Consider the following 25109-nt stretch of genomic DNA (forward strand, 5'->3'; position numbering starts at 1 on the left):
TCCCTCTTCTCTCCTTGTCTTCAGGAGATTCAGCTTCTGGTCTCTGATAGGCCTTTCCTAAACCTCTTCTGGTTTACTGTGTCCAGGACCTGATACTGTATAATATTCCAGAGATAGGGTCTATCTACTATAGAATCATCTTTTAACAACCCCATAATCCCACGCGGGGTGGAGTCTGGGCAACAGAATGGAGCTGAGTGTTTTCTGGCCAGATGCCCTTCCTGTCACCAATGCAGAGTTTTGTTCAGCAGATACATTCCCAATATAGAATTAAGTGCAAATATTACTTAACAAAACCTAGAACTACATGTGCAGAGCAATGATTCTGGGGGTTCGTAGGGTGGAGAAACTCACCCTAAGTCGAACTCAGTGCAGATAGTCCTTGACTTACGACCACAATTGAGCCCAAAACGTATGTCGCTAAGCGAGATGTTTAAGTGAGTTTTGCTCCATTTTACAACCTTTCTTGCAATTGTTAAGTGAATCATTGCTGTTGTTAAGTTAGTAACGTGGTTGTTAAGTGAATCTGGCTTCCCCATTGACTTTGCTCGGTCACAAAAGCAGATCACACGATCCGGAGATCCTGCAATCATCATCAATGTGAGCCAGTTGCCAACTGTCCGAATTTTGATTATGTCACCGTGGGGGTCATTCTGCAATGATGTGTGAAAAATGGTGACAAGTCACTCTTTTCGGCGACATTGTAACTTTGATAAAAAAAACTGTTATAAGTCGAGAACTACTTGAATGAAACTGTCTCCAGGCTGCCATTGAGTCGGCTAACATTTCTTTCTCCTGGCTCTCGTCCCCTTCTAGAAAGGGAATTGTTCAGTCCCACCGTAAGCAGCAAGGAAGAGACCATCTCTATGCCATATGATGGACCCTTCTGTGGAAAGGCCAAGGTCCACACGGATTTTATTCCCAGCCCCTACGATAAGGACTCTCTGAAGCTTCAGGTGGGTGCTGTCAATAGGAAGTTTTGCAAGAGTGTCCCTAATGCCACTGTCAGGGATCCAAAGAGCATCCAAAATTAAATCAGAGTCCAAGGCAAAGTATTGCTCAAAGTTCCAATGCCGTAGGTCAGGGGTATCAAACTCAATCTCATTGAGGGCCGCATCAGAGCCGAGGTGGCGCAGTGGTTAGAGTGCAGCGCTGCAGGCCACTTCAGCTGACTGTTAGCTGCAGTTCGGCTGTTCAAATCTCACCGGCTCAAGGTTGACTCAGCCTTTCATCCTTCCGAGGTGGGTAAAATGAGGACCCGGATTGTTGTTGGGGGCAATATGCTGACTCTGTAAACCGCTTAGAGAGGGCTGAAAGCCCTATGAAGCGGTATATAAGTCTAACTGCTATTGCTATTGCTATAGAGCTGTGTTTGACCTCAGGTGGCTGGGCGGGCATGGCGGAGGTGAGTGTGGCTAGCCAGTGTAAACGGGCTCCCGTTTCGGCTGCGATGGCCTCCTGCAACCCTCTTCCAGGGAAAACTGAGCTCGACAGCACCGCCCACAGCGCTCCTGAGCTCCATTTTGGCTAGCAGAGGCACTGCGGGGCTCTCCTTTGCTGTTTCCAGAGCAGCTCCCTGGGCCAGATCTAAGCACCCTGCGGGCTGGATCTGACCCCCGGGCCCTTGAGTTTGACACCCCTGCCATAAGTGGAAAAGATAGAGCAGGTAATCCTTCTCCCCAAATTCATTTTCGGTGGCAAAGAAAAAGAACAAAAGCAGCAGGAGAAAATGACAGAAAGATTCCACCCAGGAAGGGTGCAAGTTTGCAAGTTTAATAACATTTATATGCCGCCCAATCCCGTAGGACTCCGGGCGGCTTACAGTACAGAAGTAAGTCAAAAATAAAATACAGGGAAAGAAAAGATAGATTTAAAAACAGCACACCATACACTCTGTTCTAAATGGGGCTGGGCCATATTTTGGGGTCAACAGCCCCAGGCCTGCCAGAACAGCCAGGTTTTAGTGGCTTTCCGGAAGGCCGAGAGAGTGGGAAGGGTCTGGATCCTACAGTCAAGAAACAACCCATTGTGTGTGCGCGCACTGGCCCGACGCCTGCATGAGTCGAACTGTGTGCGCACATGCATCTTGCCACTCATGCGGCTCCGGTTGCAAATAGGTCACGACCCGATAGTGGACTGCAGCCCAGAGGCTGGAAACCTCTGACTTAGAATATTGTGGCTTGATAAGCATTTTTGGTGGTTGCCTGAGTGATTTAATTTCGCTTCCTATAAAACCAGGCTGTCCAGCCTTGGCAACTTTTAAGACTTGTGGGCTTCAGATTTCTGAGCATAGCTGGCTGGGGAATTTAACTCCAAAGGTCTTAAAGATGCCAAGGTTGGACCCCCATTCAATAAAACATTGCTCTGATTTTATTAAGAAAATCTGTGCAGAGCCCATTAATCCCTATACCTTGTACAATACAGTAGCTATCGGACGATTAGGTTAGTTGCTACCCTCTTTGATGTTCGCTACCGTTCCCCAGAAGTCAACATTGTGACACAATATGCCTTTTGGAAATGTGCAGCTTTTGTTTTCTTAGGAATAAGCGTCATAGGAACCCGACGCGTGTTTTGATTTGGGTTTCCTGCGCTGCATGAATCAAGCTTGTAAACCACAGCTTTAGGGCATAACGTGTTGTGCAAACCTAGACCATTGTGACATGCAGAATGAAGCATAATTGTGATGAATTGTTCAACCAGAGACCTATCAGGATCTGGTTGACAAGACGTTTTTAACGATATGGCATTTGGCACAGAAAGGGGACATCATCCACATCATTGCAAAACCTCCCGTCGGCACCTGGACCGGCCTCCTGAACGACAAAGTGGGCTCCTTCAAATTTATCTACGTCAGCATCATCCCTGAAGAGATTGTTCCGGCTACAAAGACCTGTTCGCGGCACAGAAGCAAAAGGCCAAAACCCAAAACCTTGCAGGAGCTGTTGCAACGGATGAACCTTGAGGTGGGAACGTTGCCCTGCCAATGAAGCACTAACAGGAAAAGGGGGTGGAATGACTCAGTAGGATGCCTAGTCCCCCCTTAGAAAGGAAAGCCAGTTGGGTAATTTTGGGCAAGTCTGTTTCTCAGCCCCAACCCACTTCAGAGGGTGGTTGTGGTGGGGGAAATGAATAGCATCAACAGAATAATAGAGCAGGAAGGGACATTCGAGGTCTTCTACGCCAACCTCCTGCACAAGCAGGAAACCCTATACCTTTTTCAGACACACGGTTGTCCAATCTCTTCTTAAAAGCCTCCAATGATGGAGCATTCACAACTTCTGGAGGCAAGTTGTTCCACTGATTAATTGTTCTCTGTGTCAGGAAATTTCTCCTAAGTTGCTTTTCTCCTTGATTAGTTTCCACCCATTGCTTCTTGTCCTGCCCTCAGGTGCTCTGAAGAATAGCTTGACTCCCTCTTCTTTGGGGTAACTCCCAAGATATTGGAACACTGCTATGTCTCCCCTAGTCCTTCTTTTCATTCAACTAGACATACCCATAGAACATAATTGTTCTAATTAGAACAACAGAGTTGGAACAGACCTTGGAGGTCTTCTAGATCAACCCCCTATTCAAGCAGAAAGCCCTATACCATTGCAGACAAATGGCTGTCCAGTCTGTTCTTAAAAACCTCCAGTGTTGGAGCACTCACAACTTCTGGAGGCAAGTTGTTCCACTGAGTAATTGTTCTCACTGTCAGGAAATGTCTCCTTAGTTCTAAGTTGCTTCTCTCCTTGATTAGTTTCCACCCATTGCTTCTTGTCCTGCCCTCAGGTGCTTTGGAGAATAGCTTGACTTCTTTTGGGCAACCCCTGAGATATTGGAACACTGCTATCATGTCTCCCCTAGTCCTTCTCATTAAACTAGGCATACTTATAGAACCTAATTGTTCTAATTAGGTTCTAATTAGGGAGTAGTATACTGCATGGATGCAGGTGTTTCTAATTCCTGACCTCTCTTGGTGAAGATCCCGTTGAGAAGTCAGGGTGTATGGTCATTCTCCCCCAGCAAGGACTAGAGGATGATGGCCATGGTCTTGGCCAGCTGCTAAGGACCAGGGTAGCCAAGGCCAATACATACAATCAGCAGAACTAAATGGGTCCTGGGTTTGACCTGGGTTTGACCTGGGTGAGTAAGTTTCCAGCAATTCTCCTGCCTCGTATGAATCAGAGAAGTGCTACTCATCACCTCCAACACTCTGATAGCGTGCCTGGCCAGGACAATACTTTATAAACAGGAAATGGCATTGGTCCATTCTCCGAACATCTCGTGTAATATTAAAAGGGAACTGAAGGAGCGGCTGTGCCGCAGAGGTTTGGACCAGTGGTGAAATTCAAATTTTTTTTACTGCCGGTTCTGTGGCCGTGGCTTGGTGGGTGTGGCAGGGGAAGGATACTGCAAAAACTCCATTCCCACCCCACTCCAGGGGGAAGGCTATTGCAAAATCCTCATTCCCCTATGGAGCAATATAGAAGTCTAAGTGCTATTGCTATCCCTCCCGCCTTCCTTGTGGTTGGAATGGTGTATTGCAGGATAATTCTGCTCACTGCCAGCAGTTCAATCCTAACCGGCTCAAGTTTGACTCAGCCTTCCATCTTTCTCAGGTGGGTAAAATGAGGAGCCAGATTGTTGGGGGGGGGGGGGCAAGAGGCAAGCTCTGTAAACCGCTCAGAGAGGGCTGCAAAGAAGACTGTGGAGTGGATATAGGTCTAGGGGCTATTGCTATTACAGGGACAGGTATAACAAATCCCACTCACCACCCACCCCTCCGGTAATCTCTTCCAAGTATTACAACGGACCTGTGTCTCTTCCCCCTCCCCAATTAGGAGCACACCTCTACACTGTTACTAAATGGTTACCAGACCGTGGAGGACTTCAAGGAACTGCAAGAGAACCACCTGAATGAATTGAACATCACTGACCCACAGCATCGCACCAAACTGCTTACGGCAGCCGATCTCCTGCTGGATTATGACAGTAAGTGCCCTTTGCCTTCCAAAAGAGCTTCCTTTCGTCCTTCCTCCATTGTCATGCTGGCCACGCCCACAGAGACGTCTTCAGGCAGCGCTGGCTCTTCAGCTTTGAAACAGAGATGAGCATCGCCCCCTAGAGTCGGGAACGACTAGCACATATGTGCAAGGGGAACCTTTACCTTTATTAACATGTAAACATGGCTCTGTAGAGGGAAGCCACCCAGTTTGGTGGTCCTGATATTTACCATGAGCTCCTGCTCATCACAAGGCAGGTTACAGAAACGTCTGTTTCTCACCCAATCAATCAATCAAAATCAAGCTGGAAGGGAGGTCTTCTAATCCAAAGGGCAGGACAAGAAGCAATGGGTGGAAACTAATCAAGGAGAAGCAACTTAAGAGCAATTAATCAGTGGAACAACTTGCCTCCAGAAGTTGTGAATGCTCCAACACTGGAGGTTTTTAAGGAGAGGTTGGGTAACCAGTTGTCTGAAGCGGTGTAGGGTTTCCTGCCTAAGGAGGGGGGTTGGACTAGAAGACCTCCAAGGTCCTTTTCAACTGTTATTCTATCCTCACCCTCTGCTCAAGCAGGAGATACAGGTACAGATTAATAGAGTTGGAAGGGACCTTGGAGGTCAGCTAGTCCAAAGGGCAGGACAAGAAGCAATGGGTGGAAACTAATCAAGGAGAAGCAACTTAAGAGCAATTAATCAGTGGAACAATTTGCCTCCAGAAGTTGTGAATGCTCCAACACTGGAGGTTTTTAAGGAGAGGTTGGGTAACCAGTTGTCTGAAGCGGTGTAGGGTTTCCTGCCTAAGCAGGGGGGTTGGACTAGAAGACCTCCAAGGTCCCTTTCTACTCTGTTATTCTATTCTGACCCTCTGCTCAAGCAGGAGATACAGGTACAGATTAACAGAGTTGGAAGGAACCTTGGAGGTCAGCTAGTCCAACCCCTGCCATTCCAGTCCCTTAAGCACCCACGACGACCCAAGAAATAAATGAGGCCAGACCATCCTTCTTCCCTTCCCAGGGCCACTTTTGGCACTGTCCAACTCTTCTTTAACAGCTGGCTTCTCTCTCCTCACACAGCAAGCAGTGAGACTGAAGAGGAAGGAGGCAGCACCTCGGAGGGCCAGCTCTTTCCCGGAGAGCTCAAAGAAGACATTCCCCGTGATTCCGGCTGTTTTGAAGGGGCGGAGACTCTGGACAGTGGGCGGGAAGACGACGTGAAGCTTGAGGAGGGGCTGCCATCCCACTCTCTGACCAGTTCGAGCTGAGATGGAGGAAGCCTGCTCTCTCTGCATCCTGAGCCCCGGTTGGCTGGCTGGCTGGCTGGCAAGCACCAGCTGTTCTTCCAGGAACAACACGCCTCCATCCCTCCCCCTGCAAAGATAACTCTTTCGGCTGAGTAGGAATACAGCTCCAAGCCCTGGCTGATAAATAAGGAGAAGGCTCAGATCCAAAGTGCTCAGAGGACTGCAGCAAAGACTCTGTTGCCGGACTCTTGCATGCAAGAGGTGCCTCTTTTCAGAGTTTGGCCTGCGGTGAGGAGATGCTACGCTGAGACTTCCTAAGAAGCAGAGGTTTTATCAGATTAACACCGTTGCAAGGGACCTTGCAGGTCATCTAGTCAAACCCCCTGCCCCAGCAGGAGACCCTACATCTGCCTCTACGGAGGATTGAACTCACAAACTCCGGATTGTGAGGCGAGAGCTCCACCTCTAGGCCAAAGCAGTCCATCAAACTCGCCTCTGCCTCCATGTGCCCAGTCTTCTCTTTGGGTGCAAATAGTGTTTGCTTGCGCCCCCCCCCCCCCCAGCTCTGCGCAATCCAAATACCGCCACAAAGAACTTCTGAATGGGATTGGGGCTTCTTCCATCCTCCCCTCACTGAGAAGAGGGTCTTCACTCTTGTAGCTGTAGTTGGGAAGAGCATGGGGGGGGGAGGTACTCTGTTCTATTTCGTTTCCAATAGGTCTACTTTATTGTAAAAAGCTGGGGGTTTTGTAGTTTTTAGAACAAGATTCTAATGAAGAACAGGTAGGTGCAATTTCTAAACTGGCTTACTCTATGACATGGCAAGCACTATTCCCCGGTACCGATTTTTCAAATAAAGCACATTTTTCCCCTCTGGAGTGTAGTTGTGACCTGTATGTCTGTGTTGTTTTTAGAAAAATTAAAAGGTAAAATATTCCAAGGGAGGGAGGGAGGGAGGGGGGGGAGAGAGGGAGGGGGAGGGAGGGAGAGAAGGGAGGGAGAGAAAGAGGAAGGAAGGAAGGAAAAGAGAAAGAGAGAGAGAGAGAAAGAAAGAAAGAAAGAAAGAAAGAAAGAAAGAAAGAAAGAAAGAAAGAAAGAAAGAAAGAAAGAAAGAATAGAACCAGGACTCTATTATGAAGCACAACTAGGTAGCTTATTCCCCGAGGCTTCATCCAAAAAAGGGTGGAAGATCTCAAAAGACAGGTTTTGCAGAACAGGGAACGTGAAGTGAAGCAGGCCTGATCTTGAAAACTGGCAGCAAAAGGGAGACATCCGTTGCCTGCTTTTCCGCTCCGCGCCCAGGGCTGGTCTGCTTAGCACAGCTTCGTTGGTTATATCAAAAGGGGTGCACTCTACAAAAAGAAGCAACTGCGGGAAATTCTGAATCTTGCACATAAGCAGGAGTGGCCAGGCCTGGCTGCAGAATGGAGGTGAGCAGTAGGGGCCGTTTGAGGCCACAGAACAAAACTTAAAACACACCTTCCAAAACCTTCATTGAAACCACAGATGGACATACTGGGTAGCTAGCATTCGCCCACTCCCTGAGATAACATGAAAAACCTCATCTTAAAACCGAGCAGGTGATTTCTTTCAGCAGCAAGGGGGGGAAAAAACACCAGCAGCCTTTTCTGCTCTTGACACAAGGACGGACAGATACACACTGGAAAAAGAGTTGTGTTTTCTTTCGACTGTCAATCACAGCAGGCATTGTGGAAAAACCGCTTCTATTTCTCTGATGCATTGAGAGCCAGGTGGGGAGGGCAGATAGTGTATTATCCCAAAAAGCGCCAGGGAGGCCTTGCCGGCCTCCAACCCCGACGGCTCTGGAGCCCAATGATCGATTGTCCCAAGGCGAGCAGGAATGTGAGAGATTGAATCACTGCAAAATTCTCTTCCCAGACGTTTTTCGAGATACGGGGTTTTTCCCCCCCGGGATTCTCTACAGATGTAAACCAGGTTTCTTCCTGGGAATTATCCCAAAGGGGCTTTTTCAAAAGGCAACTGGACTTTCCTTGAAGACATTTCACTTCTCGTCCAAGAGGCTTCTTCGGTTCTTCTGAAGCGAAACGTCTTCAAAGGAAAAACAAGGAAGCCCAGTTGCCTTTTGAAAAAGCCCCTTTGGGACAAGCAAGACCTAGATGATGGAGAACCTCCGGAGACATTCCGGGGAAGTAGGTTTCAAAGATTCAGGCCTTCTTTGCTTCCCGCTCTAGAGAAGGTAGTTACAGGTAGTCCTCGATTTACAACAGTTCAGTTAGTGACTGTTCAAAGTTACAGCGGCACTGAAAAAAGTGACTTCTGACAGTTTTTCACACCTGTCACCAGCATCTCCATGGTCAGGAGTTCAAAATTCAGAGGCTGGGCAGGTGGCTCATACTTATGACGGTCAGTGTCCCGGGGTCACGTGATCCCCTTTTACGACTTTTTTTGACAAGCAAAGTCACTGGGGAAGCCGGATTCACTTAACAACCGGGTTACTAATTTAACAAATGCAACGATTCCCTTAATAACTGTGGAAAGTCATAAAATGGGGCAAACGCAAATGAATGTTTCATAGCAGCATAAATTCTGGACTCAATTATGGTCGTAATTAAGAGGACTACCTGTACTGTACTCGGAGAACAGGCTTTAAAAAAAAAAAATCATTCCCCAAACATTCTTTTGTGGGAATAAACTCCAGAGGAAATGACTCTCAGTTGGCTTTCTCTCTCAACCGAACATTAATTTTCCATCACCAAGGAGATATACTGTTCTGACCGAGGTTTCCCAAGAGCATGAAGCAAATTCCCGGTCCCGACAAAAACCCCTTTGTATTAATTGACTGTGAATTCTGCTCATTCACATCCAGCCAAGTCTTTCAAGGAAGGATTTATGGTCACAGACCTTATCTGGCTTGGAGAGCTGACAGGCCGAGATCTGCAGAACTTGGCAAGGAGCCTCGGAGAGTCACGGACCAATGAAGCGAACTAATTATCTCCTGCAAACTCCACTCCCCTTTAGCTCTTTTATTTCCTCTGGGAGGGGACCTTCATCGTCCACTTGTGGCCTTACTCCAAAGTCAACCCGTTCTTTAGGTGTTCCCTTTGTATGGCAGCTCTGCACCTGCGCACACTGGGAACAGGCTCCAGTTGTTTGTCTGCCTCAGTGCTGTCCGACTCTGAAGGCAGCTGATAACTGGCATATGGCTCTGGCCCCCTCTCTGCTTCTGCCACAGAGCCCTCATCAGAGCCTTCCCCAGACTCCAGGACTGGCCCATGTTCCTCCCCAACCTCCTCACTGTCCGAATCTTCTGCCAGCTCTGCTGGCAGGCCATAAAATATACAGCCTTCAAAACATTTACCTCTGTTTTCCCATCCGACTGGCACAATCACCACAGAAGCGTATAGGATACTACAGCTTCACAATATGGTTCTATGGGCAGAGTTGCCCACCCCATCCAAATTCAGAGTACAGGATGGCTTCCCCAACAGATGGGATTCTCAACGCAGAGAGAGGACTGAATAACACACAAGCATCTGGACTCAAGTCATAATTTAGTCAGGTATTTCCCAAAGCAGCTTCCAGCCCTGGATCAAAAGAGCTTTAAGAGCACAGACATCATGGGACTGTACGGAAGTCACAGACCGAGAGCCTTACCTGGTCCACCTGTACAGCGATAAACATTCTACCCACACAACACCGGCTCCTCTGCTTCCAGAGCATTTTAACGCTGCCCTTGTGACCCCGTTTCCCCAGCAGCCCTTCGGGAACTGCTAGTGAGAAGGAAGGCTCTACCCTTTCCAGGAAATAGAAGAAGATCAGAACCAATCGAAAAGGGAGGAGGGGAAAAGGGAGGGGGGAAAGGGAAGGTTGATACTGCACCACAGATTCCAATACCTGAACAGACGTTGGGGGGAGGGGGAGGGGGCAGACAAAAGGACCTCGTGGTCCCCTGGCAGGGTGTACAATTTAGGAACTATTTGGGACCTCGAGCTGCCAATTGGCACTGTTTAGTCAGGAATGTTTAAGGAAGGCTGCGATTTCTGAACTTGGCAGGGGGGGGGGCAGGCTTCTGTGGATCCAGCCCGACTCCATTGGCAAACGGGACCAGTCAAACACACAATACTGCAGTCACAAGGAGAGAGATGGCACAGATCACGATCACCAGGTTCCGCCTTTCTTCCCAGCACATTATTCTGTCTTCCAGGGCTGGTGGCCAGAGAGGCACTCCCTTCATTGGGCTAGAGACTGCCGACGGAGGAAGAGTCCGTCAAGCAGCAGCAGCAGCGAGTGCCCAGCCTCTTGTGAGAAAAGGGAGCATTGGCAACTGTCAGTTTGTGGGCACTGTTCAACGACCGCTGGCGAAACAAACCGCCTAAGGAACAACATGCTGTCCAGCCAGCTGTTCCCGTCCTTGCTCACGCTGCAGCTTCACAAGAGGCAGCCAAGTAAAAAGCACTCTTGGGTCCATCTTGGAGGCTAAGGTGTCATCTGCGCAGGATCGGGTGTCTGAACAGGTGATGATGGTTCTTCTTCTTTTGCAGCAGCAGCAGCAACAACGGGTGGCTTTGTGGCTTCCTGGGGCACCTTGTCTGTTGGCCCAGGGAGCTGGGGAGGAAGAAAAGAAGGGGGGGGGGCAATTCACAGCAGAGTCCTCGCAAACGGCTCCTTGAAAGCAAAACTATCAATCTTATGCACCTTTGGAGACACGTTAAGAGATGCGGCTTAGTATCTTGCCCATTATAGAAATCCTGTGACTTATTAAATGTGGCTTAGTGTCTTGCCCACTATAGCAATAGCGCTTAGACTTATATACCATTTTACAGTGCTTGTAAAGCCCTCTCTAAGGGCTTTACAGGGTCAGCCTATGGCCCCCAAGAATCTGGGTGCTCATTTTACCCACCTCGGAAGGATGGAAGGCTGAGTCAACCTTGAGCCTGGTGAGAGTTGAACTGCCACATTGCAGGCAGCAGAAGTAGCCTGCAGTACTGCACTCTAACCACTGCACCACCGTGGCAGTCCTAGAATAGAAATCGTTTCTGGAAATCCATCCACCCCAGTAACTTCCCTCTGGGCTACTAGAAAACTGTGCTGGTGCCAAGCCTGGCAGGAGATAATTTTCACCCTAAGTGCACCTGTGCTTTCCACACTTACCAGGCTTTGCTCTGGGAAGGCACTGCCGCCCTCGGGGCCGCCACCGGCTTCCTGGGCACTGCATTCCTTTGCGCTTCTCTCTCCTTGCGTTCTGGGCTCAGGCCCAGCTCCGCTCCCTGAGACAGCACTCTCTTGAAGCAAGATGCCCCGTCTATCCAGCACGCTATAAAGCAGAAGCGGATGATCAGGGAAAATAGACTTTTGAGTGGGGGTGGGGGGTGGGTGGGATGCTTATAGAGATGAGAACAGCTAAATTGCCAATAAAGGAGAATATGTGTAAATCAGAAGTTGAAAAAAGAGGGGTCCTGGGTGCTTCTATGAGCTTGGTGGTTTCCTTGCAGACGTTTCATGAACGAAACTAGGTAACAGCATCAGTGCTTAGAAGGGAGAGGGATTTGAGGAGAGGAGGAGGAGGAGGGGGTCTACTGCTGCTGCTGCTGCTGCTGTTGCTGCTTGGTGGTTTTTTTGCAGACATTTCATGGCCCAAACTAGGTAACATCATCAGTGCCAATCCACTGATCTCCAGTATTGATGAACGTTACTCAGTTTGGGTAATGAAACCTCGTGACTCAGAGAGCACCAAGGACCCCTCAACAGCTACATTCTATCTTGTACTTAAACCCGCGGGAAGGGGCCCTTCCCTCAAACCCCTCTCCGCCACAACTGCTGCACCCTTTGATACACAGGGAACAACACAGAGATGGAAGCATCACCTGGGAGGCAAAGGACCACACAGAACTTCGCAGCAGTTCTTCACAATGTTGCCGTGGCTGTAGGGATTCTGCACACGGTTCTTCCCTGTCCAGGAGCCTTTAATCTGAAAGAACAAGAGCAGTCTCCCAAAATCCAGAACCAATGTTAGCATCGATCTACATGACGATGTACATCCAGATCCCAAATGAAAAAGCATCTTTCAAGTTCCTCCGGCTTCTTCCAACTGATCTCTCCTGGAACTCTTGGCACCTGCTGTTTTTCTAATTACTTTGCCCTAATGAGATGCCTTCCTCATCCACAGAAGAGTTTTCCTCCCCCAGAGTCTGATACACCAGTCAAAGGCTCTTTACTGCTTGCAAATGAAAAGAAAAAAAACGGCCCAGATGAATAGGAAGGCACTATTCTGCTTGAGGATTCGAGAAAGACTGCAAATTGAAGCAAAGGGAGAGAAGATGGAAGTGCATTTATAGTCTTTACTTCAGTAAATGAAGATTTCCTTTTTTTAAAAAAAACCCGACATGTTTGGAAGGAAGCTTATTGTGTTCCTTGGAAGGGTATTCCAGTGGCTCCAATCCATTCAAAGGAGAATGGATATTCTTTCAAGAAACTTAGTCACGCCTGTTTAGAGCAAGGGCAGACGTCTATGAAAATAGCTCTAATAAATGTTTCCAAAAAAAGAACATTCTCACAGAGATTACGTGTGCGCGCGTGTGCGTGAGAGAGAGAGAGAGAAAGAAAGAAATGGGGAGAGGGGGAGAAAGAGGAGAGAAAGAAATGGGGAGAGGGGGAGAAAGAGGAGAGAAAATGGGGAGAGGGGGAGAAAGAGAGGGAGAGGGGGAGAAAGAGAGGGAGAGGGGGAGAAAGAGAGGGAGAGAGAAAAGAGAGGGAGAGAGAGAAGAGATGGGGGAGAGGGAGAAGAGGAGAAGAGGGAGGGAGAGAGGGAGTAAAAGGGAGAGGGAGAAAGGGAAGGAGAAAAGGAGAGAGGGGAGAGGGGAGAGGGGAGAGGGGAGAGGGAGAGAGAGAGAGAGAGAGAGAGAGAGAGAGAGAGAGAGAGAGAGAGAATGTGTCTTTGGAAGTACTTACATCTTCATTCGTTGTCTGGTTCAAGGCTACCAGGAACGTGTGGAATCCAGTGAGGCCCACCACAGACCAAAGAGTGAAAAAGCAAATCAAAACCTCCAGAGCCGTGGAACGCTCAGTTAAGGAACACAAACTCCTTACAGAATCATTAACTTCTCCAAATGCTATCCCTACCACATCCCCCCCCCCCCCCCCGCCATCCTCCCCTCCCCTGGAGAGAGCAGGACGGAATGATTTCTCTCCTATTTCTCTCTGGCCAACTTAAAAACGGCTACTGATCAATCAATCAGCAGAAAAGATATGTCCCTGGAGTTTCTTTCAGCGTACTCAAAAAGCCGATCTTCAGGGATTCTGCATAGAAGGAAAACACAATGTATTTAATCCACAATGATTAATCACACAAAGATTGAAGGCTTTTTTTCCCCCGTCCTCACCCCCCCCTTTTCTTCCTTCCTTCCTTCCTTCCTTTCCAAAATGTCTGTCCAAAGCTTTTTGGTCCAGTTCCCTCCTCCCCTGACTACAAGCCCTACTCACTCAGGGCCACATAGACAATGTTGAAGGAGAAGATGTAGATGGTGAGGAGCGACAGCGAAAGGATGAAGAGGTAGAAATAACGGTAGTTCCTCTTTCCCACACAGTTTCCTACCCAGGGGCAATGATGATCAAAGCGCTCTGTAAAAAAAACACAAAACAGAGAAGCTTTTCCTGCTTTTCTCTTCGCTACTGTCATGGAAACTTCGGCCAGCATGTTGTCAAGTTTCACTCTCATACCAAGCCCACGCTACAATCCTTCCAGCTAACTATGGAACGGATTCATGCTCTCGCTTTCAAGGTGGGAGGAGGATTGTCAAATGGGCAACTTCTGCCTTCAAAGCTCGCTTTGTTTTTAAGAAGCGCATCTCCGTGATAGTGTGAAATACCCAGCAGCCTACAGGAAAAGAGGCTTGCCGAATTTTTATGTGTATGGTAAAGTAAACCTAACGTTGGACTATGTGGGGGAATGCCGATGGAGCCAGAAGCAATGTGGGAGGTCTAGTTTAACTGAACCTGAAAACAGTAGCAGAACACAAGGTCTGATGGGCTTACTTGCGTTCAGGTATTCTCATCCTCTTATTATAAGGAAGCTGTGTATCACCGCAGAGACTTGTGTGGAGGCTTGCGTGGCAACAAAATTACTAACTTCAAAACTCTGCTTTTGTTTCACTGAAAGTCTAGAACTTACACTTAAAGAGAGGTTTGAAGACTGGCGTCTGTAGGCATCCAGTAAGTGGAGTTGCCAGGTCCTCAATTTTGTTTTTCCTTCAATCAATAGCAAAAGGGAACACTTACTGCCTTAAAGGTAAAGATTCCCCTCGCACATATGTGCTAGGGGGCAGTGATCATCTCTGTTTCAAAGCCAAAGAGCCAGCACTGTCTGAAGACGTCTCCGTGGTCATGTGGCCAGCATAACTAAACGCCAAAGGTGCACGAAACGCTGTTGCCTTCCCACCAAAGGTGGTCCTTGTTTTTCTACTTGCATTTTTACATGCTTTTGAACTGCTAGGTTGGCAGAAGCTGGGACAAGTAACGGGAGCTCATCCCATTATCCGGCGCTAGGGATTTGAACCGCCGAACCACCGATCTTTCTAATCGACAAGTTCAATGTCTCAGCCCCTGAGCCCCCATGTCCCTTAGTTGCTGTCTTAGAACGTCTTGAATTCTGCAGAGCAGCAGATAGCAGCTTGCTGAGGGACCATCGGGAAAACATAGGTGCATTTTCTCAGCCCCGAAGGGACTGGATCCCAGCCTCCGTCACTCACCTACACAGTTGTCGCAAATACTGCAGTGTGAGGCCCGGGGTGGACGGAAGATCTTGCAGGTGTAGCAATACTTCAGCTTCACGATCTGGTTATTGATCTGGAAGTTCTTAATACGTGGAGGTGGCCGCTGGCCGGGAGGCACCGTTCCATTGGTTGCTTCTGAAATGAAAGCAGGGCGTTCACTGCCTGACCTTTGCCCATCTCTCCGGGCGAAACCAGGGGGGGGGGGGAAGGGAGGGGGGAGAGGCAGTCTACATCCTCTGGCTGGCTGGTTTTGCCAATCGGCACCCCACGTACCTATTTCCATTTCAATGAAAGCTGCCTCATCAGGTAGGGCCCGTGGAATGACTCCTGGGTCACTGAAGCTTGTCCGCAACAGGGTTGCCATTGCAAACAAAAAGAGGATTACAGCAAAGACGGGGATGGCTGGGGAGAGGTGGATAGCAAGGTACCGGCACCTGGAATAGGAAAAAAATTCAGGTCACTGAAATAACACATAAAGATGGTCGGTTCCTGTGAAGACTTAGGAAGGTTCTTAAAAGGGGGTCCAGGCAAGAATCCGGAGCACTGTAGATCTCAAACTCTTTCACTAGAGGCCGTAGAAGGGACTTGTTGAAGCAGTTAGTATTTCAAGAACCCCTTTTCTAAAAACAATACTCGTCCATCGCAGGATCTGTAGAGATTCTCAGTCATCTACCTTGTCCCAAGTAGCTAGACTTTCTTGTTTTTTTCCTTTTGAAGACATTCCGCTTCTCATCTAAAAGGCTGCAGACTGCCAGCTGTCTGCAAGGAGTATAAATCCTTCCATTCCCCACCATCCTGTCAGAGCTGCTCAAATGAGAAGTGAAACGCCTTCAAAGAAAAACAAGAAAGTCCAGTTGCCTCCTGAAAAAAGCACCTTTCCGACAGCCATGACCTGGATGACTAGGAATCTCTACCAACTTTTTAACTATATAATTTGGGATGAACATCCTTTGAATGGTGTGGGAGTAGGAACGGATTTCCAGAGGAAAAAATTGCAGGCTACAGGAACCAGAAGCACCGCTCACTCAGGTGACCCTGAGGACGCCGATAAACCTCCAAGTGCCTCAAGGACCCTGATTCTAAAGGGATGCTAGTGACCCCCTCTCTGCAAGGAATATAAATCCTTCCATTTTCCCAGCTATCCTGTCAGAGTTGAAGAAGCCTCTTGGATGAGAAGTGAAATGTCTTCAAAAGAAAACTCCCCCAAAGTCCAGTTGCCTCCTGAAAAAAGCACCTTTGGGACGTCAATCCCACATTTGCTGAAAGCTCTTAGAACTGTCTCAGCTGTGCAAGCTTAGAACAAAATCATATTTGTATAAGGACCAACACTGATTTCTGGCTTCCTCCTGTGGCATTTATTGACACTCTAGGTTGGCACTTGTTTTTAGGGAGTTGGTTTCAAACAATCATGTGCCTGTTTTGCAAAATGACTTTTTGAAAAGAAAGAATGATGATTGAGGAAAAGCTCACACGGAAATTGTGCTCGTCTAGGGCAGTTGATCTCATATTTCAAGCAAAACAATCAAGACATCCTTAATGAGTTAAAATGTCCGGCACTTTAAATATCAAGAGCGGAGAATAAGTGGAATAACGAGAGCAAGAATTGCTGGCTCGTGGATTAGCTTATGTACTACTAAAACTTTCATGGCTGTAACCTTTAACTGGGTGAAATGATGCACGACGGTGGCAAAACGTTTTCAACCATGTGTATCTCAAATGGATATTCACTGAAACAATGGCAATGAGCAACAGGTTGTCTAGTTTTATATATTTTAACTGCACGGGGGTCCGGTTTAGAGGGATCCCAAATGGATCATCCTCCCCATCTATCTCTCCTATTTTGGGTCTTCCGTCATAAACACATACATGACACAATGAAAATGTTTGTACCCGAAGGAACACATTTATTTTTGTATCAAATTGACAGCCCTGCCCCTTGAAGAAAAAGCACATCGCCAAAAATAGTGTTCCATGCCAACATTTTTAATCTGGTTGATCTAAAAGGGAAGGCAGGAAGTATATTGAAACGTAAACAACATTTAAGCATTCATGGAAATCAGTTTACATGACTTAGATAAACTTATTCACAGCACAAACATTTTGATAACATCTGCTTTTTTTAATAATTAAAAAAAAACCTGAACCAACTCCAAAAGTCAAAAATATTGCTAGGGTAAGAGACCCCACCGCTTAAATAATTGCCTAAGATGAATCACAGTGATTTCTTAAAATAATCCTCCTATAGCTTTCAACACTTCTGGAAGCAAGCTTCAAATGCAAAACATTCTGGTTCTTTCTTTCAAAGTTCCATGTGAATCAGAAGCAAAACGAGTGTTTTGTTTGGAAGTGACACAATCAGCCAATTAACCTTGTCTCTCAGGCTAAACATGCATAACAAAATCAACATTAAGTTGCTATGTACTTTGGCTCTGAACTTATACAATAGTCCTCAATGATACCCTTCACCATGTCCTTTTTCACCTTGTTCTCATTTCTGCTTAAAGGGGAGAATGCCAGGATCTTATTGAAACATTAAGAAATACAAACAAAACTATTAAAAAATTCAAAGTTCTCTTTTTTTATTTAGAAACACTTCCCCAGCATCGCAGGTGGTTATAACATCGTGGTCTTTACCTGTCTAATTTCTTCTTGCAAACTTCAAGAGGGGAGAACAGATTGAAGATTCACACTGAACTAATAACATGAAGTTTTCCAACTTTCACTTTCATCAAAATTGATGAAATTGATATGATTGAATTAACCTTTCTAAAAGTTCACATACAGCAATCTTCTCTATTGTCTTTTAATGCTTAAGACACATCCTCCTCAGTTTTCAAACATAAACTTTCACATATCGGGTGTAGCTATTTATTTCTAATATTTTGTATCATCAATCAGGCAGCTACATATAAAGTGCTGGACAAGACCTCTGGGCACTATACTTCCCACTTTGTATTATTGCTGATTCATGCCAAAGTGCATCCTGGGGTAATATTTCTCCTAGATTTCTCAGTGAACGATATTAAATATTTAACAGTTCTACACATTCACTGTTTTGTCACATTCTCTAACCTGGGAACAGCTTACTATACAATACTATGACAGTTTTGTTATTTGCCATGTTTACTCAAGGTGGGAGAGCAGTTTCGAAAGATATTACTCCAGGAAAATACCAATACAGTACAGGGACTAATATCAGAAAGTGGTACAGAGACTCGGGTTCTATGCATAATGCCACAATTCTCGAATCTGGGTATCTGAAGGTTGCTTAGGTATGAACAGCTCCTTTTGTCTATTCCACCTTCTATGATTTGGCAAGAATAAAAGGAATGAGAAGAACCACATATCATCCTGAGCTCCTTGGAGAAAAATCAGCATAACTTATTCAGAGCTGAAGAACTGTTTCTGAAATCTTCTCCGAGGCAGGATACTCTCTGCTTCCCACTTAACATTGTTCAATTAATACAACAGCATTTGTTTGATTAAGATATCCCTTCTCCTCCTAGGACACTTGACAACTCACAAGTTACAAACGTATCAACCATCATAAAAGACAAATAATAAAATCAACAAATTGCAACTCATCACGTAGCACTTAAGCTACAGAATACTCCTTTCATAAGTTGAGTATTGCCTTCTAGCCCAAAAGACCCATGGAAAAAGCAATTTTGGCTGCTTTCCCAAATAAAAACAGGTTCCCTACTTCCTCCCCCCATAACTTTAATTTGTCCTGGTGATCCTCCCTCACCCATAACATCTTTCTATCTTGGGAACTGGGTGGGAAGACTGTACTTTGGGTCAGATGCTACCCAAAATAGCAGCAACCTGAGCCATGTGGGGCTTTGGTAAGTGATCATCAAGCACCTTGAGTTGCACCCAAGAGGCTTCTGATAACGAGTGCACCTCCCACAAAATTGGTGTTGACAAGTTAGTAGGCATACAATTAAAGTTTCCCAATGGCCTTCAAGGACAGTCCCATAAAGAGTAAATTGCAATAATCCAAATGCAACATGACAAGGCCTTGAGTTAGTAATCTCCTGATCCAAAGGAGGCCACAACTCATGCATCTTTGTTCCTGAATATGACCTTCCTGGCTGTAATTGCCAGCTCTGATGCAAGTAGGAGTCTCCAAAAGGACCTCCCCCCCTCCCAGATCTTTTTGGACACAGCCATCCCATCGCAGGGCTAAACAGGGAAGAATTTGGAGCAAAGTAAGACTACACCTGGAACACTGCAACCAATTTAAGTCACCACACTACTTAAAAGATGTTGAGATTTTGGAAAAAGTTCGGAGAAGAGCAACTAAGATAATCAAAGGCCTGGAGACTACACCAAATGAAGAACGGCTGCAGGCTTTGGGTCTGCCTAGTCTAAAGAAAATAATAATTAAGGGTGACATGATAGCAGTATTTAAGTATTTGAGAGGCTGCCACAAAGAAGAGTGGGTCAAATTATTCTCCAAAGGATCAGAGGGCAGGACAAGAAATAATGGTTGAAAATTAAGTAAGGAGAGAAGCAACCTGAAATTAAGAAGAAACTTCCTAACAGTGAGGACAATTAACCAGTGGAACAGCTTGCTTTCAGAAATCATAGGTGCTCTATCACTGGAAGTTTTTAAGAAGAGACAGGAAGTCACTTCTCTGAGATGGTATAGGTTCTCCTGCTTGATCAGGGGCTGGACTAGAAGATGTCCTTTCCAGCTCTATTCTATTCTAAATTATAAGTTAACAAGAAAAATTAAAGTAAGTGGCCAAATGCCATTTAATTTTCAAGGATGAGAAGCAGACTCCGACCGGTCTGCCCCCCTCTCGCCAGCAATGCTTGAATGCTCATCAAACTGAGTTGAAAGACATGAGTGCCAACATATAATCATTTGTGTAGCAAGACTGATCCATCACTCTATTATCTTCATGAATGCAACAGTCATAAAACCCTAAGGAACCCATTACAAATGGAGGTAGCCAAGATTGGTAAGAGTGATGCAGTGTCACTACAGGAGATGGAGGCAGACAATGCCAGAATCAAGATATATAAGATTGGCCTTGGATGTATACACAAAGCACCCAGAGGACCATAAAGGATGCTATGCTTCCATAAGTCCTCTTCATGTTCAACAAGCTATCTTATTACAGAATGCCAGGAGATCTAGTGGCAAAGTCTGTATCTATATAAATGTTAAAAATGAACAAATCAAAAATGATTAGTCCAAAGCAACAGGTGAAAATAGGCATGGCAAGAATAAATACTAGAAGTAAATCTTCTTTTAAAAGCATGTAGACTTTTAACAAATTCTTTTGGTAGAACTCTAACCAACCGCTCCAAAACAGAGGCTGTAGGAGAAGATACTACTGAAAGGACCTGTTTCTACTAACCACAACTGCAGCTGTGGATTTCAGATATGCTCACAGCTTTAACGGAAAACATGGGAAAAGGTACTCATTAGATACTGTAGCTCCAAAGGGGAGAGATATGGGGGATGGGGCCACACATGCCGGTTTCCTCTGGTGTTCACATTCCTTTGTAACAGATTTGGTTCCAAAAAGATAATTACGAGCCAATGAAGACAGCAGTCTACCAGTATAACAAAACTAGAATTTGCCTTCATCTGCAAAAAACTGACCCCTACACGTTTGTTTTTATATAATATGCATTAAACCACATCCTTTTATAGAAATGAGTCTTCCTTTGGCCAACTGACCAAGTTATGAATCTGAGAAATGAGGCAAGTGCATACATTTCAGATAAACTCACATTAGCGTACTGGCCTCACAACAAAGCAGTTCCAAAAAGATTCCCGCAAATTATGCTACAAACATTATTGGCAGAACACAACCTCTTTTTATTATGCCATTTCCTAAGTTCATACTCCATTCCTATCAGAATATTCCCAAAGGTGGACCATATTCTGAGAAAGAGGACCTTCTGATCAGTAATCCTCCCCAATCCACAATAGAAATCACATCTCTTGAACAAGTGCATCCAATCTCTACTATTCAAATATCTTTGAAATCTGACATGGTATTCCGTACTAGGAAAGGATCCAAGAATTTTCTTCACTTTTTACAAGGCATTAAACGTTACCGTATTAAATTCCTTCATTTGATTTAGCTCTTTTAAATAAGAAACCACAAGAATGAAAGCATCTTTCAAAAGATAAGTTCTTGACATCGTTTAGCAAAGCCTTTTTCAAAATAAATGAGATTGATTGTTAGTATGTTCTGCTTTGACCAACTTCTTTTTGAAGAATGTACTGGTGTGGGAAGGGAGAAAACAGACAACTCTGTCGCTTTCATCCAAAGCGATCAAGACAAAAAGAAGCATATCCACCTCCGCAAGAAGCCCAATGGGCTGTAGCATGCTAGAGCAGAGGTGTCAAACTCACACTGTCACGGATGGTGTCACATGACATATTGGGACTTTTTCCCCCTTCGCTAAACCGGGCGTAGGCATGGTCAGCACGTGACGTATCCAGCCCATGGACTGGGAGTTTGACAGTCCTGTGCTACAGCAACTATAAGATAATCTTGTCATTTTTTATTGTGAACACACTGGCACACATTAAAAATGAAATTCTGTTGCCTGCTCTCACAAGAGGTTAGGTTTAGGTTTAGGTTTATTGGGATTTATATGCCGCCCTTTTCCCTGAGGGGACTCAGGGCGGCTTACAACCACAGGGGAGGGGAAGTGCAAGGTCAAAACAAACAATTAGTGAACAGAAAGTACATATCATCTACCCATACGCATACATCACACACACACGGTTTATACATATACATACGTATGTATGTTCACATATGTGTGTGTGCACACACACGTTAATCACTATCCATTTTGAATACATAGTGGAAAGAAGAAATTTGAGAATTCACAGGGTTGATGCTCTATGGAACAAATATGTGATTGAATCTAGATGTTCTCCTTTGGATATCACAAAGTCTCCTCCTAGAAGGCAACAAGGAAAACAGATTGTGAAGAGCAAGTGCAGCATCCCAGATAATATTCGGGACCTTGCTCAAGCAGCACTTAGATCTATAAGAATGTGGGCTGTTAATGAATTCCAGTCTTGTGAATAAAACATGCAAGCAAGCAGGCCAATCATGATGAACTTACTCAAAAGCAAAGAAGAGAGCGCACGTCCCCACAATGAGGAAGAGTGTCAAATAGAAGATGCCTTTCTGACGGGCCATCATAATGCGCCCATCGCAACAGAATGTATTCCTTCCTGGCAGCTTCTCCCATTTCCGCGTCACTTTCTTTCTTGCTATCAGGACAGACATGGCTGCACCTTCACTGAAGGTGGGGTAACTCGGTAATGGCCTGTCTCCACTCCGGCCACCGGGAAGCACATACCATCCTCAGCAATCCAGCCTCAGCCCCTGGAAAAGTAAGCAATGAGGAAAGGTCAACGCAACTCCTCAGGAGGCACTTAAGATTAGGAAATTGGTCCAAGCTGTTATTATTGGAAGCCAACCCTTTCTGGCACACCCACATCCTACATTTAAAGCTTTAGTCACAGTACAATTTCATTAAGCAAGACAAGTGCCTGACAAAGAAGGAAAGAATACGTGCCGTGATCCTTGGTATGAAAGAAACCTGCTCGGTCCAGTATTGGGTAATCGATCATGACATCCTCTGGCAAACAAAGCTAGTTTAAAACAATCCAAATTTACTTGGACCTCACTGCATTCCTGGCAAACCTTTGCTCTGATTCAGAGGATAAACAAGAGAGCCTAAGAACCACAGTAGCGTTTTGTGTGGCTTGTTTTCCTCCTCCTGACATATCAGTCTGTGCTACAGGGGGTAAAGCCCAATCCAGTCAAAATAATATTTCATCACTTACATTCCATTTGTAACCGCAAAATGCTGCATGGATTTCTAGGCACTCATCACAAAGTTAACACCCTGCATCACACAGAGTATTTGAGTCTAGCACAAAGCCTTTGGACCAAACCCAGACCTTCGTACACTGGCCTTAGTACTTCACTCCAAAGTTACCCAATGACTGAACCCATCTGCTTCCTTACTAAATCCGGTTCCAGAATGGTTAATAATCAACCCTCCCTCCTGTCTCTTTCCGCCCCACCTTTTCGCCTACTTGCTTTTAAGCCACACAGACAATGAGAATAAAGCATTTACCAAAAAAAAAAACCCAAAACAAAAAACACCCCAAACCCTTCTCTTTTTTTCCAGCTTTGGTTTTGCAAAGTCTTCACCACCCACAGCCTCCCGACTCCCCAACTAGGATCCTGAACAAATAAAACTGGGGATGGGCTTGATGAAGAAGCCATCAACAGACCCACTCAAATTCAGAATTGAGGCTCAAAATAACTTGGCTCTGTTCAACAGCAAGCACCCGAGATTCACTTTTATTTTTTAAGGCTCAGCAACCCTTCGAGGGGTTTTTTAGCCCATGACAAAGAGCATGGGAAGAGAAAAATACTCCACCGGTTAAGATGAAAAAAGCAAAATAAAGACTACGGACTCAACTTTTTAATATATACGAACAGCTTTTTGTCTAATCCGCCTTCTATGATTTTGCAAGAATAAAAGGAATGGGAAGAACCACCACACAGCATCCTGAGCTCCTGGGAGAAAAATCAGCATAGCTTCTTCAGAGCTGAAGAACCATCTCTGAAAGATCCTTGAATCCTGCCTTTGGGAAAATTTCAGAAACAGTTCTTCAGCTCTGAATAAGCTATGCTGATTTTTCTCCAAGGAGCTCAAGATGATATGTGGTTCTTCTCATTCCTTTTATTCTTGCCAAATCATATTTACTTTTTTCAGCTTAACCGCTGGAGTTTTTTTCTCTCCCCATCCTCTTTGTCATGGGTTAAAACTCTTCCTACATGTATAATCTACCTATGGTATCTCTCTCTCTCTCATTCTATCTATCTATCCATCTATCTATCTCATTCTATCTATCTCTCATTCTATCTGTCTATCTATCTCATTCTTTAGTTTTCAACAGCAGGAGGATGGAGGAGGGGTTCTTTTGTTCGCTTGCTTTGGGGAGGGAAGCAAGGGTCTTGATCCACGCGCGTCCATCCATGCTGGCCTCCTTCCTTCCCCGCAAAAGCAAATGCCAGGCGTGGCATAAACACGGCCCCCCCGCCATTCAGCCTCTTTCCTTCTTTATTGGCGTCCGTTTCTTTCTTTACGATTGAGGAGCGACGTCTCTTCCTCCAAGGTTGCCTCTTTCTGCAGGATGCAGCCACGCGAGTCCCAGCTTCTCTCTCTCTCTCTCTCTCTCTCTCTCTCTCTCTCTCTCTCTCTCTCTACGTTCCCACAAGCGTCCCCGGCAGACAAAGGCAGGGCCTCGACCCCCTCCTCCTCCTCCCCGGACCCAGCCCCACAATAACAGCAAAGACCCACAGAGATTTTCGTGGGCATCCCAAGCCCCCCACCCTCACCCCGCCACTGAGGAACCAACCCGACCTCGACACGCGTCTGGGCATTCCCACGTGCGCGGAGGAAAGAGCGCCCTCGGTCTCCCGACGAGGGGGGGCTGTCTGGCAAAGGAAGGGAGGCCTGTCGGGCGCCGCACCCCACGTGCGGCCGGGCAGCCACACCCCCGGGCGGCCGAGACAGCGAGGCCGGAGGGGTCTGAGGAGGGTCTCTGCACCGCACAACCCACCCAGACAGACAGCCATCCGTGAAAGGTCACAGACGGGAGCGCCGCCTCTGCTCGGCTTCCCACCACGACCGGCGTTGCTCTCACCTGCCGCTCGGCGTTGCCGGGGCTGAGACCGAGGCCAGCTCCGGCCGAGGCCTTCCAGCTACTGCCGCGGCGCGATTCTGAGGGGAGGGTGACAGAGACTAGCTGCTAATTGGCCCAGCCGCGCCTCCGCACCGCCTCCTGCCTCAGTTGGGCACTGCGATTGGCCCAGCCGCCCGTCACTCGCGCTGAAGTAAAGCAACCGGGCGGAGCGGGAGGGGGAGAGGAAAGAGGGCGAGGCTGTTTTTCTTCGGCTGGCTTCTTCGCCGCTCGGTCGGAGAGTGGGCGAGGGAAGAAAGAGGCACCGCCCGACTCGGGGACTCTCCCGGAGACCCACGAGGCGGCTCGTTCTACAAACGGGAGCAGGATTTAATGTAAAACCCCAAAAAAAAGAAAGGGGAAAAAAAAGAGGCGGACTTC

The 25109-nt window shown here is 46.5% G+C and overlaps 2 protein-coding genes across 4 annotated transcripts; one reads left to right on the forward strand and one right to left on the reverse strand.

The window, feature by feature from the left end:
• Positions 1 to 533: 533 nt before the first annotated feature.
• Positions 534 to 7204, forward strand: SASH3 (SAM and SH3 domain containing 3). The gene is made up of 4 exons (XM_032227085.1): positions 534 to 956; positions 2757 to 2963; positions 4824 to 4974; positions 6058 to 7204. Exons 1-4 carry the CDS (start codon positions 867 to 869, stop codon positions 6243 to 6245), a joined length of 636 nt encoding a protein of 211 aa, XP_032082976.1. The 5' UTR covers positions 534 to 866; the 3' UTR covers positions 6246 to 7204.
• A 2536-nt stretch (positions 7205 to 9740) lies between these two features.
• Positions 9741 to 25102, reverse strand: ZDHHC9 (zinc finger DHHC-type palmitoyltransferase 9). Of its 3 annotated transcripts, none has more exons than XM_032227871.1 (10): positions 24693 to 25102; positions 22085 to 22350; positions 15248 to 15408; positions 14951 to 15109; positions 13686 to 13823; positions 13454 to 13502; positions 13155 to 13257; positions 12071 to 12174; positions 11358 to 11520; positions 9741 to 10811 (listed from the first exon to the last, which is right to left on the reverse strand). In XM_032227871.1, exons 2-10 carry the CDS (start codon positions 22249 to 22251, stop codon positions 10683 to 10685), a joined length of 1173 nt encoding a protein of 390 aa, XP_032083762.1. In that variant the 5' UTR covers positions 22252 to 22350; positions 24693 to 25102; the 3' UTR covers positions 9741 to 10682. The 3 variants fall into 3 exon arrangements, with proteins under 3 accessions (XP_032083762.1, XP_032083763.1, XP_032083764.1); XM_032227872.1 differs by having other exon boundaries at positions 24609 to 24696; XM_032227873.1 differs by lacking the exon at positions 24693 to 25102 and adding an exon at positions 22815 to 22889.
• Positions 25103 to 25109: the final 7 nt, after the last annotated feature.

Source organism: Thamnophis elegans, chromosome 12, assembly GCF_009769535.1.
Source record: "Thamnophis elegans isolate rThaEle1 chromosome 12, rThaEle1.pri, whole genome shotgun sequence".
Taxonomy (NCBI): domain Eukaryota; kingdom Metazoa; phylum Chordata; class Lepidosauria; order Squamata; family Colubridae; genus Thamnophis; species Thamnophis elegans.